This window comes from Pipistrellus kuhlii, unplaced genomic scaffold (assembly GCF_014108245.1).
Source record: "Pipistrellus kuhlii isolate mPipKuh1 unplaced genomic scaffold, mPipKuh1.p scaffold_m20_p_2, whole genome shotgun sequence".
In the NCBI taxonomy this organism is placed as follows: Eukaryota; Metazoa; Chordata; class Mammalia; order Chiroptera; family Vespertilionidae; genus Pipistrellus; species Pipistrellus kuhlii.
The window spans coordinates 148,363,014-148,375,954 of record NW_023425515.1 but is presented as its reverse complement, the minus strand read 5'-3'; the positions used below and the strand labels follow the sequence as shown (position 1 = coordinate 148,375,954).

General features: G+C 37.0%; 1 protein-coding gene across 5 annotated transcripts in view; it reads left to right on the top strand.

Moving 5' to 3' along the window:
* The window catches only part of LRRC7 (leucine rich repeat containing 7), a 473,031-nt gene that overhangs the window by 114,068 nt on the left and 346,022 nt on the right, over nt 1-12,941 (top strand). For 4 of the 5 annotated variants that reach the window (XM_045584480.1, XM_045584479.1, XM_045584478.1 and 1 more), the window contains exon 3: nt 8,170-8,245. The exons of the other annotated variant lie outside the window; for it this stretch is intronic. In XM_045584480.1, the coding sequence (XP_045440436.1) occupies nt 8,245 (1 nt within the window). In that variant the 5' untranslated portion in view covers nt 8,170-8,244. The remainder of the gene's footprint in view (nt 1-8,169; nt 8,246-12,941) is intronic. 5 annotated transcript variants of the gene reach the window in all.

Genomic DNA, 12,941 nt, shown 5'->3' with positions numbered 1-12,941 from the left:
ATATGAGCAGAAACATATGAGGTATTTTAAGGCCTAGGCTCAGAACTGATATATTACATTGGCCAAAGCAAATCACAGAGCCAAACCCAGCATTAATGGTATACTACTCTCTTGGAAATGTGGCAGGTTGGAAGGGAATAGTTCTGAACCATAATCCAATCTATTGTAATAGGTTTCTTCTGTTATTCCACTTTCTAGTACTCTGTTTCAAAGCAATTATTTTTGTCTTTGTTGTCTAATGCCTGTCTTTCCCATGAAATTTTAGCCCCATTAATACAATTAAAGTTTATTTGTCTCTCATATCACAGTCCAATGCCTTTTGGGAAGCCCTCCTCCACTATAGGTCTGTCAACTGCATCTGTGCAGCCTACTCAGGGGAAGAAAGAACCAAAGATCAAATGAGATGATTGTTTTCAGGCCCAGGCCTAGAAGTGACTTCTATTAGTTTTACTCACCCTAGTCAAAAGTCAGTCACATGGCCCCATCTAGCTGTAGTAGGAGGTGGGGGCAGGCAAAGAAAATAGTGGAGTGAATACTCATCTCTGTTTCTATGGAGACTGTGAGTTCTTAATTGGGAAGCTGTGTCACTAGCACCACAGAGCCTGGAAGATGTAAGCTCTTTACTTGTTCAGTGCATGAGTGAGTGATGCCTTGCTACAAAGTTAGTTTTTTCATCTATGAACAGAAGGTATTGGTTTATACCTAAGAAAACCATTATAAAGAACTAGAGGTCCAGTGCATAAAAACCCATGCGCTGGAGAGGGTATCCCTCAGCCAGACCTGTCCCCTCTCATAGTTCAGGAGCCCTCAGGGGTGGGAGATGACCCAGTGATCAGGGAAAGATGATGTCCCCATCACCCCTCTGCTGCTAACACTGCCAGCAACACAAGCCTTGGCCTTTCCTGGTTACCTGAGCCTCAGGTGGCCTTGGGCTGGGCAGCTTATATTTGAGGCTTGCCTGCACTTCAGGCCAGCCCTAGGTGCCTGGGTAGCCACCATCTGAGGCTTGCCTGCTTCTGAGGCCAGCCCTTAGCAGTGGCGGGGGGTGGGGGGGAGAGGGGGCTCACAGTCTGGACACACTGTGCGCCTAATGTAGCCAGTAGCTTGCTGCCACCCTCTTGTACATCTTGGCCCGCTCTGCCCTCCTGTAGCTTCCTCCGCCCCCCTCCATCCCTCAACTGGATGGAAAGGACTGTGGGACTCTGGCAGCAGGTGCAAGGAGTGGCCAAACCCAACTGAGGGCAGATCTGGCTGCACCACACACCTGCTACCCCACCCCCGCAGTGGGGCTGAAAGGACTGAGGGACTCCAGCAGGGCTGAGAGGACTGGGCAATACCATCTTGTAGCTGGAGCACTGCCATATTTGTGACAGTGTGATGGTCAATTTGCATATTCCCTCTTTATTAGATAGTATAAAGAAATAATCTTTATGATAGGGTTTTATAGAAAAGATGTATTATCTGGGGGCCTCTCTTAGTGTCTGACTTCTGTCTCAAAAATATATAGGAAGTGTTATTATTGTGTATGGATTCTTGTTTGTGATAATGAGGAAAATGTGTTGATTTATGCAACTATGTGTGTAGATATATGAAGCCAGACTTTAATTTTCTTTTTTTTTTTTTAAGATAAAATGGTCGAGAGAATATGATCTAAGTAAAAGCCAAGACAGGAGACCTAGGGCAGAGAGAGTCAGCGGATGTGGGCCTGTCTAGCCCAGAGTCTTCACCTCAGCTGCAGGGCTTTCTTTTCTTGCAAACACCATCTAGGCCACGCAGTTCTATACTTATCTGCTCCTCCCCACTCCCTGTAGAGTGTAAAGGATTTGTAAAGTGGAATAAATGCACAAGGAACAATGGGAGCCTTTATAGTGATCATAAGGCTCTGCCATCTTTTTTTTTTTTTTTTCCTGTCTTTTTACTGGCCTTAAGGTAAAGCACACACATTGAAGAAACTTATGGATCTTTGTTGGTTTTCAAGAAAATATATAAAATTCTTGGGTCATCAAGGCCCTGATCAATCACTGGGTCAGAAGCCATTCATGAAACCCCAGATTGCTCTGTGTGCCCTTCCTCCATGGCACATTCTGCACACTTATTGCATATCATCAAATATAATGTCTTACTTTATATTGAGATCTGTTTTGGATCTTTTCGCCTCGATAACAAGTTCTTCTATGGGCTTATTCATATTGTATCCCAGAGCTCTCACAGGCTGTAATACCCAGAAGGCCTTGGTCTCATGTTAGAAATTCAGTTTTGCCCACTAGTTTCTATACTTTAAAGCTCTGCCTTTAAGTTTAAATGTCTCACAGTGCATACTGCAAACTCAACCTCTGCTCCACCCCGATCTCACAAACCCAGTGTTGTGTGTATGGTCTCATGTTTCCCGGAAAGCCCTTCTATTAATACTATAGTTCTTTAGATTGGCACCTGCACGAATTTTCTAAAGATACTGGTGACCTTGAAAATATAGTAGATTCCCACTTGCTAAGGATGGCTGTGGTGAAATTCACTGTAAAAATAGTGAATAGACTCTACTATTTACAGTTTTCTCCACCTTATCATTCAAACTAAATATGTTCTCTATCATAATTCCTGCTGGGGTTAGTGCTCATCAGATTTCTTTGATATGCAGTGCCTGTACTTCATTAGCTCTTAAAAGATTATAAGCATCAAATAGCCACTGATTATTAGCAATCATATCACAAAAATGCTAAGAGAACATTAAACATGAGACAGAGTTAAAGTTCTCAGCCATTTCAATATCTGTTTCAAAGCATCCTTGACATTTCCAATCCCCTGAATTTTTATTTATGCTGTAATTGGAAACCTAAATCTAAAACTTTAGTATTATCATGAGTGTTCATTGTGCCCCTTGGATTCGATAGGTTAATTTTAATGAACGTTTAAACACTCGCATTAGGCAATCTCATTTAATTATAATTAAGATGTGAAGCTGGGAGTTGTAGTGCTTGGCATTCTAATCTGGCCCATTTACTGTGCAGCTATATTTCAAGTGCCGCAGCAATACTTGTTAAATATGTCAGTGCCTACAGAGTGATCAACACTGATTAGCAGCATATCTGAACAGGTCCTCGCCCCTGGGAGATCAAGTTTTAAGTAGGAACTTATACCTTAAGGATTTTTCATATGTATTTTCTGCTGTTGAGTAGCAAGTAAAAGAGGCAGGTCAAACTGGGGTTAAGTGCAGTCAAGGCTACAGAAAGATCTGGAAAGTTCAGGAAGGAAAGGGCTGCAAAAAGGAGAGCAAGCAAGTGGGAATTAGCATTCACCTAACATATGCAATGACTGGTGTGTGTGTGGGGGGGCGGGGTAGTAGGAGTGGTATCATTTACATACAATTAAGAGCTGGGTTGGGAGGTTATATTTCAAGGATGTTGACTAAAATACTGGAAACCAGAAGTACCACAAATGGATTATGGCCCAAAGCAAGGGACCTTTCCAAAGGTCCTCCCAATGAGTCCTTTAAGATGGACATCAACGTGGAAACCCAGGAACTACTGTATTTTCCGGCGTATAAGACGATCCCCTAATTTTACAGTTAAAACATAGGTTTAGGCCTATATTCGCCTATTTTGGGGATATACTTGGCGTATAAGACGACCCACGATTTTCGGTAGACTTTTTTCGTTTCAAAAGTCGTCTTATACGCCGGAAAATACGGTATACCATGAGCCATCATAGCACTAAAAATAACACCTGTTTATTATTTTAACATATTATTGTATTTAGTAGCAGGGAATCGTCAAGGCTGGTATATGTTAATCTCTATTATAACCAAAGGTTCTTCCCTCCTCACGTCCACCTTTTAAAATAGCCTTAAAAATGTGATGTTACCTGTGACTAGGTCTCTTAAATGTAAAAAACAAAACAAAACAAAAAACTATATATAAAGGAGTGTCCCATCCTAACATTCTTTTCTTTCTCTGAAGAATGTGCATACAGCACTAGCCATGGCAGGAACCAATACCAAGAATTTTCAAAGAACAAAAGCACGTCTACTTATCCTAAAAATAACATCACTATATATAACTAGAAATCCTGTGCACGAATCCATATGCCAGTAGCTTCCCAGTAGCTCGCTGCCTCCTGCTTGTACCTCGCTGTCCCACTCTCCTACTGATCCGTGATCTGGTTGGTTGTTATGCTTTACAGAATAATGACCATTTGCATATTACATCTTTATTATATAAGATACTATCATCATATAATTATAATATAATAATATAACAGTTATTATAATAATATACCGTGTTTCCCTGAAAATAAGACATTCTCTGAAAATAAGACCTAGTGCATGGAAAAATAAGACATCCCCTGAAAATAAGATCTAGCGCATCTTTGGGAGCAAAAATTAATATGACACTGTCTTATTTTCGGGGAAACAGGATAGTATACTGCAGTATACTGTAGTGTAATAATAATCCTACATGATAAAAGAGTAATATGCAAATTAACCATCACTCCACTACACTCAAAAGCCACACCCACCAGCCACACTCATCAACCACGCCCATCAGCCAAACAGAGCGAGTATGCAAATAAACCCAACCAAGATGACTGCAGCCACAGAGAGCTAGAGGGAGGTGTTTCCCTGGCAATGAAGGAAGCCAAGCTTTCCGCCTGCCGTGGCCAGCCAGGCTAAAATGTTTCAATTATAGAAGGTAAACAAATCCAAACAGAAATGGTGGCCACCACAGAGCAAACAGAAGGCTTGGCTCTGCTCTAGGCTAAAAAGTTTCAATTGTAGAAGGTAAATAAATTCCAGATACCAGGGCCTCTGCTTGGGTTGCTGGGGAGCCTGGCTGGCCTGCCAAACTACACGGCTCCTTGCCCATACCTCAAGGGAACCCCCACCCTGATCTGGGACACCCTTCAGGGCAAACCAGCTGGCCCCCACCCATGCAGCAGGCCTCTAGCCTATCTAGTAAAAGAGTAATATGCAGATTGATCATCACTCCAACACACAAGATGGCTGCACCCATGTGGTCAAAGATCCTGACCCCATGTGGATGCAAGATGGCCACCACAAGATGGCCAGCAGGGGAGGGCAGTTGGGGGGAACCAGGCCTGCAAAGAAGGGCAGTTGGGGGCAATCAAGCCTGCAGGGGAGGGCAGTTAGGGGTGACCAGGCTAGCAGAGGAGGGACGTTGGGGCAAACAGGCTGGTAGGGGAGCAGTTAGACATCAATCAGACTGGAATGGGAGAGGTTAGAGGGTGATTAGGCTGGCAGGAAGAAGCCATTAGGGGCAATCAGGAAGGCAGGCAGGCAAGTAGTTTGGTGCCAGCAGTCCTGGATTGTGAGATGGATGTCCAACCACCCGTTTAGACCTGATCCCCTAAATAGGCAGTTGGACATCCCTCGAGGGGTCCCAGATTGGAGAGGGTGCAGGCTGGACTGAGGGATATCCCCTTAACCCTGTTCCCAAATTTCATGTACTGGGCCTCTAGTAGAAAATAATATAACAATAATATTAAATTATTATTCTAAATTGATATATATATATATATATATATATATATATATATATATATATTTCATTGTATTGAATAGAAACTCCCTGAAAGTGAAGAGGCACTTTATTTTCAACACAATAGCAATAAAATAACATAAAACAATATTATGATAATTTATTTTTACATATATATCACTTTCTTGGGTACTGTAATCGTACATTTTCGGCTTATAATTTCATTTGTTATAATAAAACAATATAAAACAACCATTCTCCTAAGGAGAGTACTTGTCTGTTAAGAACAGTTAAAGAACAAAAAATCAGATCTGAAGATCTAATTGTCTTTATTGAGCTATTCATGTCAGACAGCATCCCATCTAGTAAACAGAGAGTTTCTCCCAGAAGTTTAAATATGGAAGATGGTTTAGATAGAAACTAGGCAGGACAGGAATGCTATTAGCAAAAGAAAAGAAAGGATTTGTTCTGGCCAGGCTACCTTCCCTTTGGTGAAGGATGGATCTGATGGGCAGATTGCCTCAGCTTCCTTTGCAAGGAGAGGATCCTGACAAATTACCTCATTGGTGCTGACCAAAAATTCCAGTCCGACCAATTGCGGTTGTATGCCTGCAGAAGGTTTGCAACTGCATTTAGGTCAGGTATGAAGTCTAAATTCCATGCGATGGGCTTTAGCACAAGTGACTCCATTTTGGGCCTGTGGTTTTCTTTAACAGAACTTTATTTTTAAAGAAACTGCTTATGAGATACTTAAAATTAATTATTATTTTATAGATAAACAAGTTAAATCTTTGTATTTCTAAAAATTCAGAATAACATATTGCAGACTGTAAGCATTTTATAATGTAGTACTGTAATGGAGGTGTGAAAATCGCTTTTAAATTAGTATAAAAGTAAAAAGACTAAAGTATTAAGAATACTTATAACTACAAAAATTAGTTAATTTCTATTTCATATTAATAAGGCATTTGTAATCAGAAAATTACTTCAGCCTAAACACATGGTTTGCTAAGCTTTATTTATTCTAAGATGATGTGTTTTATACAAGTAAAGAATTACATCAATTAAATACATAATCTCCAGAAATTTAATTGCTACTTAATATTTTACTATAGTTTTTATTCCCCCAAATCCTCTTAGATTTCTAATTTTAAGGAGAGGTTTTTTAAAAAAAGTAACTAAGTTTTACTATGTACAGTTGACTTTATTAAGCAGATGTTGAATATTTTCTTGGTCCTTTCACTCCTCTTTTAAAAATTGTATTAGAAAATTGCACTAAAGTATAACAACAAAACTTCCCTTTATGACTCCTAAAACACACCAGGCAGTGCCTGACTCTGTGCATGGACTAGATACTTCTCTGCACCACTAATAAGTGGACGTTCCCTGGAGTCCTGACTTACACATTTAGTAACTATATAGAGATTCTTGGGCTTTGTAAATGTAAAGGCTTTAGTTCAAATATTCAAACAAGTAATTTCAAAGTATCTTTATTTCCCCTATCAACAATGGTTTGTAAATGCATAGAGTATAAACTAAAATACTAAGTAAATATGGATATCTTTGTTAATGTCATGAAAATCAATTTATATATTTTTATTGATTTTAGAGAAGAAGAGAGAGATAGAAACATCAGTGATGAGAGAGAATCATTGATTGGCTGCCACTTGCATGACCCACAATGGAGATCAATCCTGCAATCCAGGCATGTGCTCTGACAGGGAATCTGAATTGTGACCTTCTGGTTCATAGATGGATGCTCAAACCACTGAGCAACACTGGCTGGGCTGGAAATCACTTTTCTAAAATAAATTTAATTATTACAAACACACATGGTTATTTTAGGATTCATTATTATGATTATAATATAGGAAACACATTAAACTATGAATATACAAACATGTAATAAGTGCCATGTTTTAAAGCAATTTTTTAATGATTACTAGGAATTACCACATCAGCATTTAAGGTGTAATAGTGAGAGCATAAAACTTTATTTATTCAGAATAGTTAGAAGAAAAGGCAAGTTGGACCTGTAAAAATCCAATTTATGAAATAATTTATAAGAAACTCTGTTTTTATATTTTTTTAAAAAGAAGGAAAATACATTTCTCATTTACTATTTAGTTATTAAGAATAAAACAGGAAGGAGGGAAAATAACTATACAAAGAATTTTCTGCCGAAACCAGTTTGGCTCAGTGGATAGAGCATCGGCCTGCGGACTGAAAGGTCCCAGGTTCGATTCCGGTCAAGGGCATGTACCTTGGTTGTGAGCACATCCCCAGTAGGGGGTTTGCAAGAGGCAGCTGATCGATGATTCTCTCTCATCAATGTTTCTAGCTCTCTATCCCTCTCTCTTCCTTTCCGTAAAAAATCAATAAGATACATTTTTTAAAAAAGAATTTTCCTTGCTGCTATTGAAGTGTTGCTTTAAACAGGAATATTGGACAATAGTATCATCCTTTTGTTCACCCTAAATATATATATTCACAGCTCAAATATTTAAAATGTAGAGTTTGTGGAATTATTCTGATAGGATGTATAACATGATGATTAGAAGAACATCTGAGTAAACTCTTCACATTTCATTCTTGCTTATTATGTTCATTTAGATGTATTTGTCAATTTATAATTACAGTTAATTAAAATTTTTTAAATTTTCTTTTTTTTTTTAAGGATCCCGCTACATGAAAAAAATGCAAGTCAAAGTGGTCACAACCTAGAAGTCTGCAGAGACAGGAATAACTAGCAAGTAGATACTATGTTATTTTGCTATGCTTAAATATGTAGAATTCAGTAGTGTTCTGAGAATCTTACTCTATAATAACCAAATAGTCTTGTAATTTTAAATTTATACTTAGTAATATTTGCATTAACTAGATATTATATCACAAAAATAGGAAGAAAATAGTAACTATGGATTTCAGGAAAGCAATTTTCTGACTATATTAATGAAATTATTTTGGTCATAAAGATAAGTTTAATATTGTGTCCTCTCTCAGGTCTTATTTCTAGGGCCCCAATTCAGTAATATATTTCTTTATAAAAAAGAGTAAGACTTTCTCTATGCCTATGACATACCTAACTACCATGTAAATATATTGATTCCTCTCATAAACCATTAATAGAAATTATTATAACCATACTTTTAAGACTAGAGTAAATTACATTCACTTTTGAAGGTTACATTTCAAATTTCAAGGTGCTATCAAATGAAATCCAGACACAAAGCAGGATCTTTCCATTTATCAGTACTTACTGACATTTTCAAGAAATGAAATAATGCAGTGTTTGGGTGAGTGGATTAAGAAGAGGATTTAAGAATGTGGGAAGGGTAAATAAGATTATTTAAATGGCAAGAAACATCTTTGAAAAATTCATTGTTTCACATTAAAGTTGTTGGAGTTTTTCTTTCTCCTCAAATGTACCTTGAAGATCATAATAGAATTAGAATGTTAAGGCTAAAAGATTTTAGAAAGTGTTTACCTCAAATCTTTCATGGGTATGGATTAAGAAACATACATTTATATACACATGATATAAATATTTTAATATAGACACCGATACATTTATATATACATAACATACATTTTTAAAAAATATATATTGTTGATATTATTCCACATGTCTCCCATTTCTCTCCCCATCTTTGCTTTCTATCACCCAAATCCCACCCTGCCCTCCCTCTGGTGCTCACACATTGTCTGTGTTCATGGGCTATGCATATATGTTCTTTGACTATTCTCTTCATCTTCTTTCATCTTGTCTTTCCCATCTCCTTTTAGATAAAACTTAATACAGTTCTTAATTTAACAAGAATTTTAAGTAGTAATGATGTTTAAATATATTTATAAAGAAGTGTACGGTATAAGAAATGATGGCAGTATCTATAATAAAATATTTTAGAAACTTACATTTTATGTTTATATTTAAAATTCTATAATAGTAGAAGTTTCTCTAATTATAAAAATGTTTAAAATTGTGTTTCAATTGCTCAACAGTACAGTTCCTAAAGAATTATATAAGCCAGCAGAAGTTTCTTCCCTTTCAGTCTTCTTTGACAGCTTTATAAATGATGTCATGGATAATAAATACTTCACATATAAACTCTTATAAATATGCATACAATTGGAGCCATATTTCTTGATAATAAGAATGCTAAATAATGATTCAATAGAGAAGGATTGTTCTAATGTAAATTACTGCACTTTAATCTATCTGGTTTATAAATTTAGACTTTTCCTCTTGGGATGTCATATAGTAATACAAGCTTGCACCATGAGGCAGTGGAAAGCAAAAGATCTTTCAAAATTCTAAGACTTTTAAAATAGTTCAGTTGGATTATCTTTCCAATAAAGGAGAGAAAATTATAAAAATGTGTTTAGAAATATGTTGGTAATAGTCAACATCAATTTTAGCTCAGAAGGAAATGAAGATCATAATTTAAAAGGCATTGAAGAACTTAAAAGAAGAGTTAGTGGGAAAAAATGAAAAATATCTAGTAGACTGTTGAGAGAGTCTGGTAGTGGAAGATCAGGTAATTGATGCTTTCGGTAATCCAGGTTGAAAATTTAAGAGTCAAACTAATGTGGAGGCAGTAGAGATACTGAACAGGACTTTGACTTGAAAGAAATGCCTTCTTCACTGTATTCTACAGAAGCTTGACTTGGATGAATAGTAATCCCATTATTTGAGATCTGGTATATTAAAAGAAGAGCAGTTAGCATTCAGCAGAGGATATTAAAATGCTAACTTTAGTTTAGACAGTGAAATTCAGGTGCCTGTGGCAAAGCAAAATGGGTATCTCACAGGGATGGTGGAAATTCAGAACTGAAGCTGTAGGATTATGGACTTAATGCATCTAAACAGAGATAGTGATTGAGGCCACCAGAATGTAACCAGGCAGAAAACATATACAGGAGGAACATTACCACGGGTACAATTCCGAGGATCAATATTCAATCATCAAAAGTGGAATGGGCCACAAAATAAAAACTGCGCAATAGTCAAAAGTAAGAGTAAAAGTGGTTCCTGTGTTTTTACTTTGTTTAAAAAAATAATAATAACAGCAAAGCAGGAAGATTCATAGATATTAACTGTTAAATGCTGCTGAAAAACCTAGGAAGAAGATAACTGAGAGAGAAAAAGCTTTTGGGCATCACAATTAATCAGTCATTGGGAACTCTAATAAAGAGCATCTAACTTTGAAGGCCAGACAGACTTATGAATCCTTTTCAATATAGTGACTTTATTCTTTACCTTATCTCCTTCCTATACCAAGCCCAATGGTAGAATTACATTGTTCAGATTTATCTTTGGATGGTTTTATATTTTTAAAAACTCATATGTACTTATTTTCAGAATATCTTTCTGTTTCAATCACCCTAAAACATCCGATAATTTGAGTAGCTAATTCAATTGAATGTACCTTGGTTAAGGATAGCAGCATTACTAGGTAATCCTGTCAAAAACATGTACCCTATTATTACTTCATTCAGCCATCTCATAAATGATTTCCCACAGTAGGCTGACAAATATTCTATTTGTATCTTTGTTAGGAAAATCTCAGTCCTCCTGCAGTGATTCTCCTTTACTCTCATGGTACTACCACACTCACAAGACTTCAGACAACAACCGATTTTCTGTGACATCAGCTGGGCATCCTATAATTTAACTCTATTTTGATACTGTGTACCTAGAGAAGCATCGGATCTCATAGGTTAAGCCCTCAGTCACTTCAGATGACCCCCACACACTTCACATGGCAAACCTCTGAAGCAGATCTCCGGGTTACCCACAACTTCTGACCAATTTGGGTACAAATTGGAGGTTCCCATGTCCTCCTCCCCTTGGATTCTGTTATTTGCTGGAACAGCTCACAGAACTCAGGGAAATACTTACTTACATTTGCCTGTTTAGTAAAAAGGCATGATAAAGGATACAGATGAACAGCCAGATACATAGATATGTGTTCTGGTAAGATTCAGAGCACAGACACTTCTGTCCCTGAGAATTGGGGTGTGTTATCTTCCTGGAATGGAGTCATGCTCACCACCTGACAGCTCTCTGAATCCCATACTATTGAGAGATTATGGCGGATTACTCCTGTAGGCATGACCAATTTTTAATTCCATTTCCAGCCCCTCTTCCTTTCCTGGAGAATGGGAGGGAGGGCTGAAAATTCCAAGCTTCTAATCATAGCTGGGTTTTTCAGGTGACCAGTCCTCAACCAGGAGCCATGCCAAAGTTCAACCAGAGTCATCTCATTAGAACAAAAGACACTCTTATCACTGAAGAAGCTCCAAGAGATTTAGGAACCTTGAATCAGGAACTGGCATCAATGACCAAATATTAAAATAAAAGTTTCTGCTAGTATTTTTATCCGTTAGGAATTTACAAAGATTTCATGAGCTCTGTCAAAAACTGGGACATAGATGTTTCTGTCTATATGTCTGTCCATCCATCATCCATCCATCCATCCATCCAGTTCCTGGCACATAGGAATTTATAAGATATTTTTAAGTGAAAGAATGAATGCTTTTCTCCCTGTGGATTATTCCTACATTCTTTTTAAAGTACTGTTACCTTCTTGCAACAAATACACTCAGAATTGTTTGACTGTCTTTAAAACCTTAAATAAACAAAAGACTAAGAAGAAAGAAAATAAGTAAAACTTAAAAAAACGCACACATATTTTAATTGATTTCAGAGAGGAAGGAAGAGGGAGAGAGAGATAAAAACATCAGTGATGAGAAAGAATCATTGATCACCTGCCTCCTACATGCCCCCCCTCCTGGAAATATAGCCTGAAACCTGGGCATGTGCCCCAGCCAGGAATTGAACAGTGACTTCCTGTTTCATAGGTCAATGCTCAACCACTGAGCCACACCAGTTGAGCGAGTGTAACACTTTTATGTGAGATTTTTCCACCTAATTCTCATTAGTACTATTATTATTTTTCTTTCACTGGCACTATAGAGTTAATTTTTATTATTGTAATTAGGGCAGAATAGCCACCAAATCTTTTAAGACTTTATTTAGAAACAAATTACTCTTAAATATTTGTACTGCTTTCTTTTTTTTTCTTTTTCATCCACAATAAAAATAGCATTATTGCTTTATTTCAGTTATATAATCCATGCCTACTGTAAAAATTTCAACCAATGCATGAACGTATAATGAAGAAAGTTGCTTGAAAAGCCACCCAAATGATATAATGATTAACATTTACATTCCTTATAGTTTGACCACTTTCTCATTATGAAATGTTCTATTTTATTTTTAATGATTATTCTTGCTTATTCTACTCTTTCTGTTCTTAGTAAAGCTACTGCCAGCTTTCTTTTAGTTAATATGTTCATGGTTTTTTTTTTTTTTAATTAACTTTATTAGAGTTACAAAGTTTAATAAGATTATATAGGTTTCAGGTGTACAACTCTATGATACAT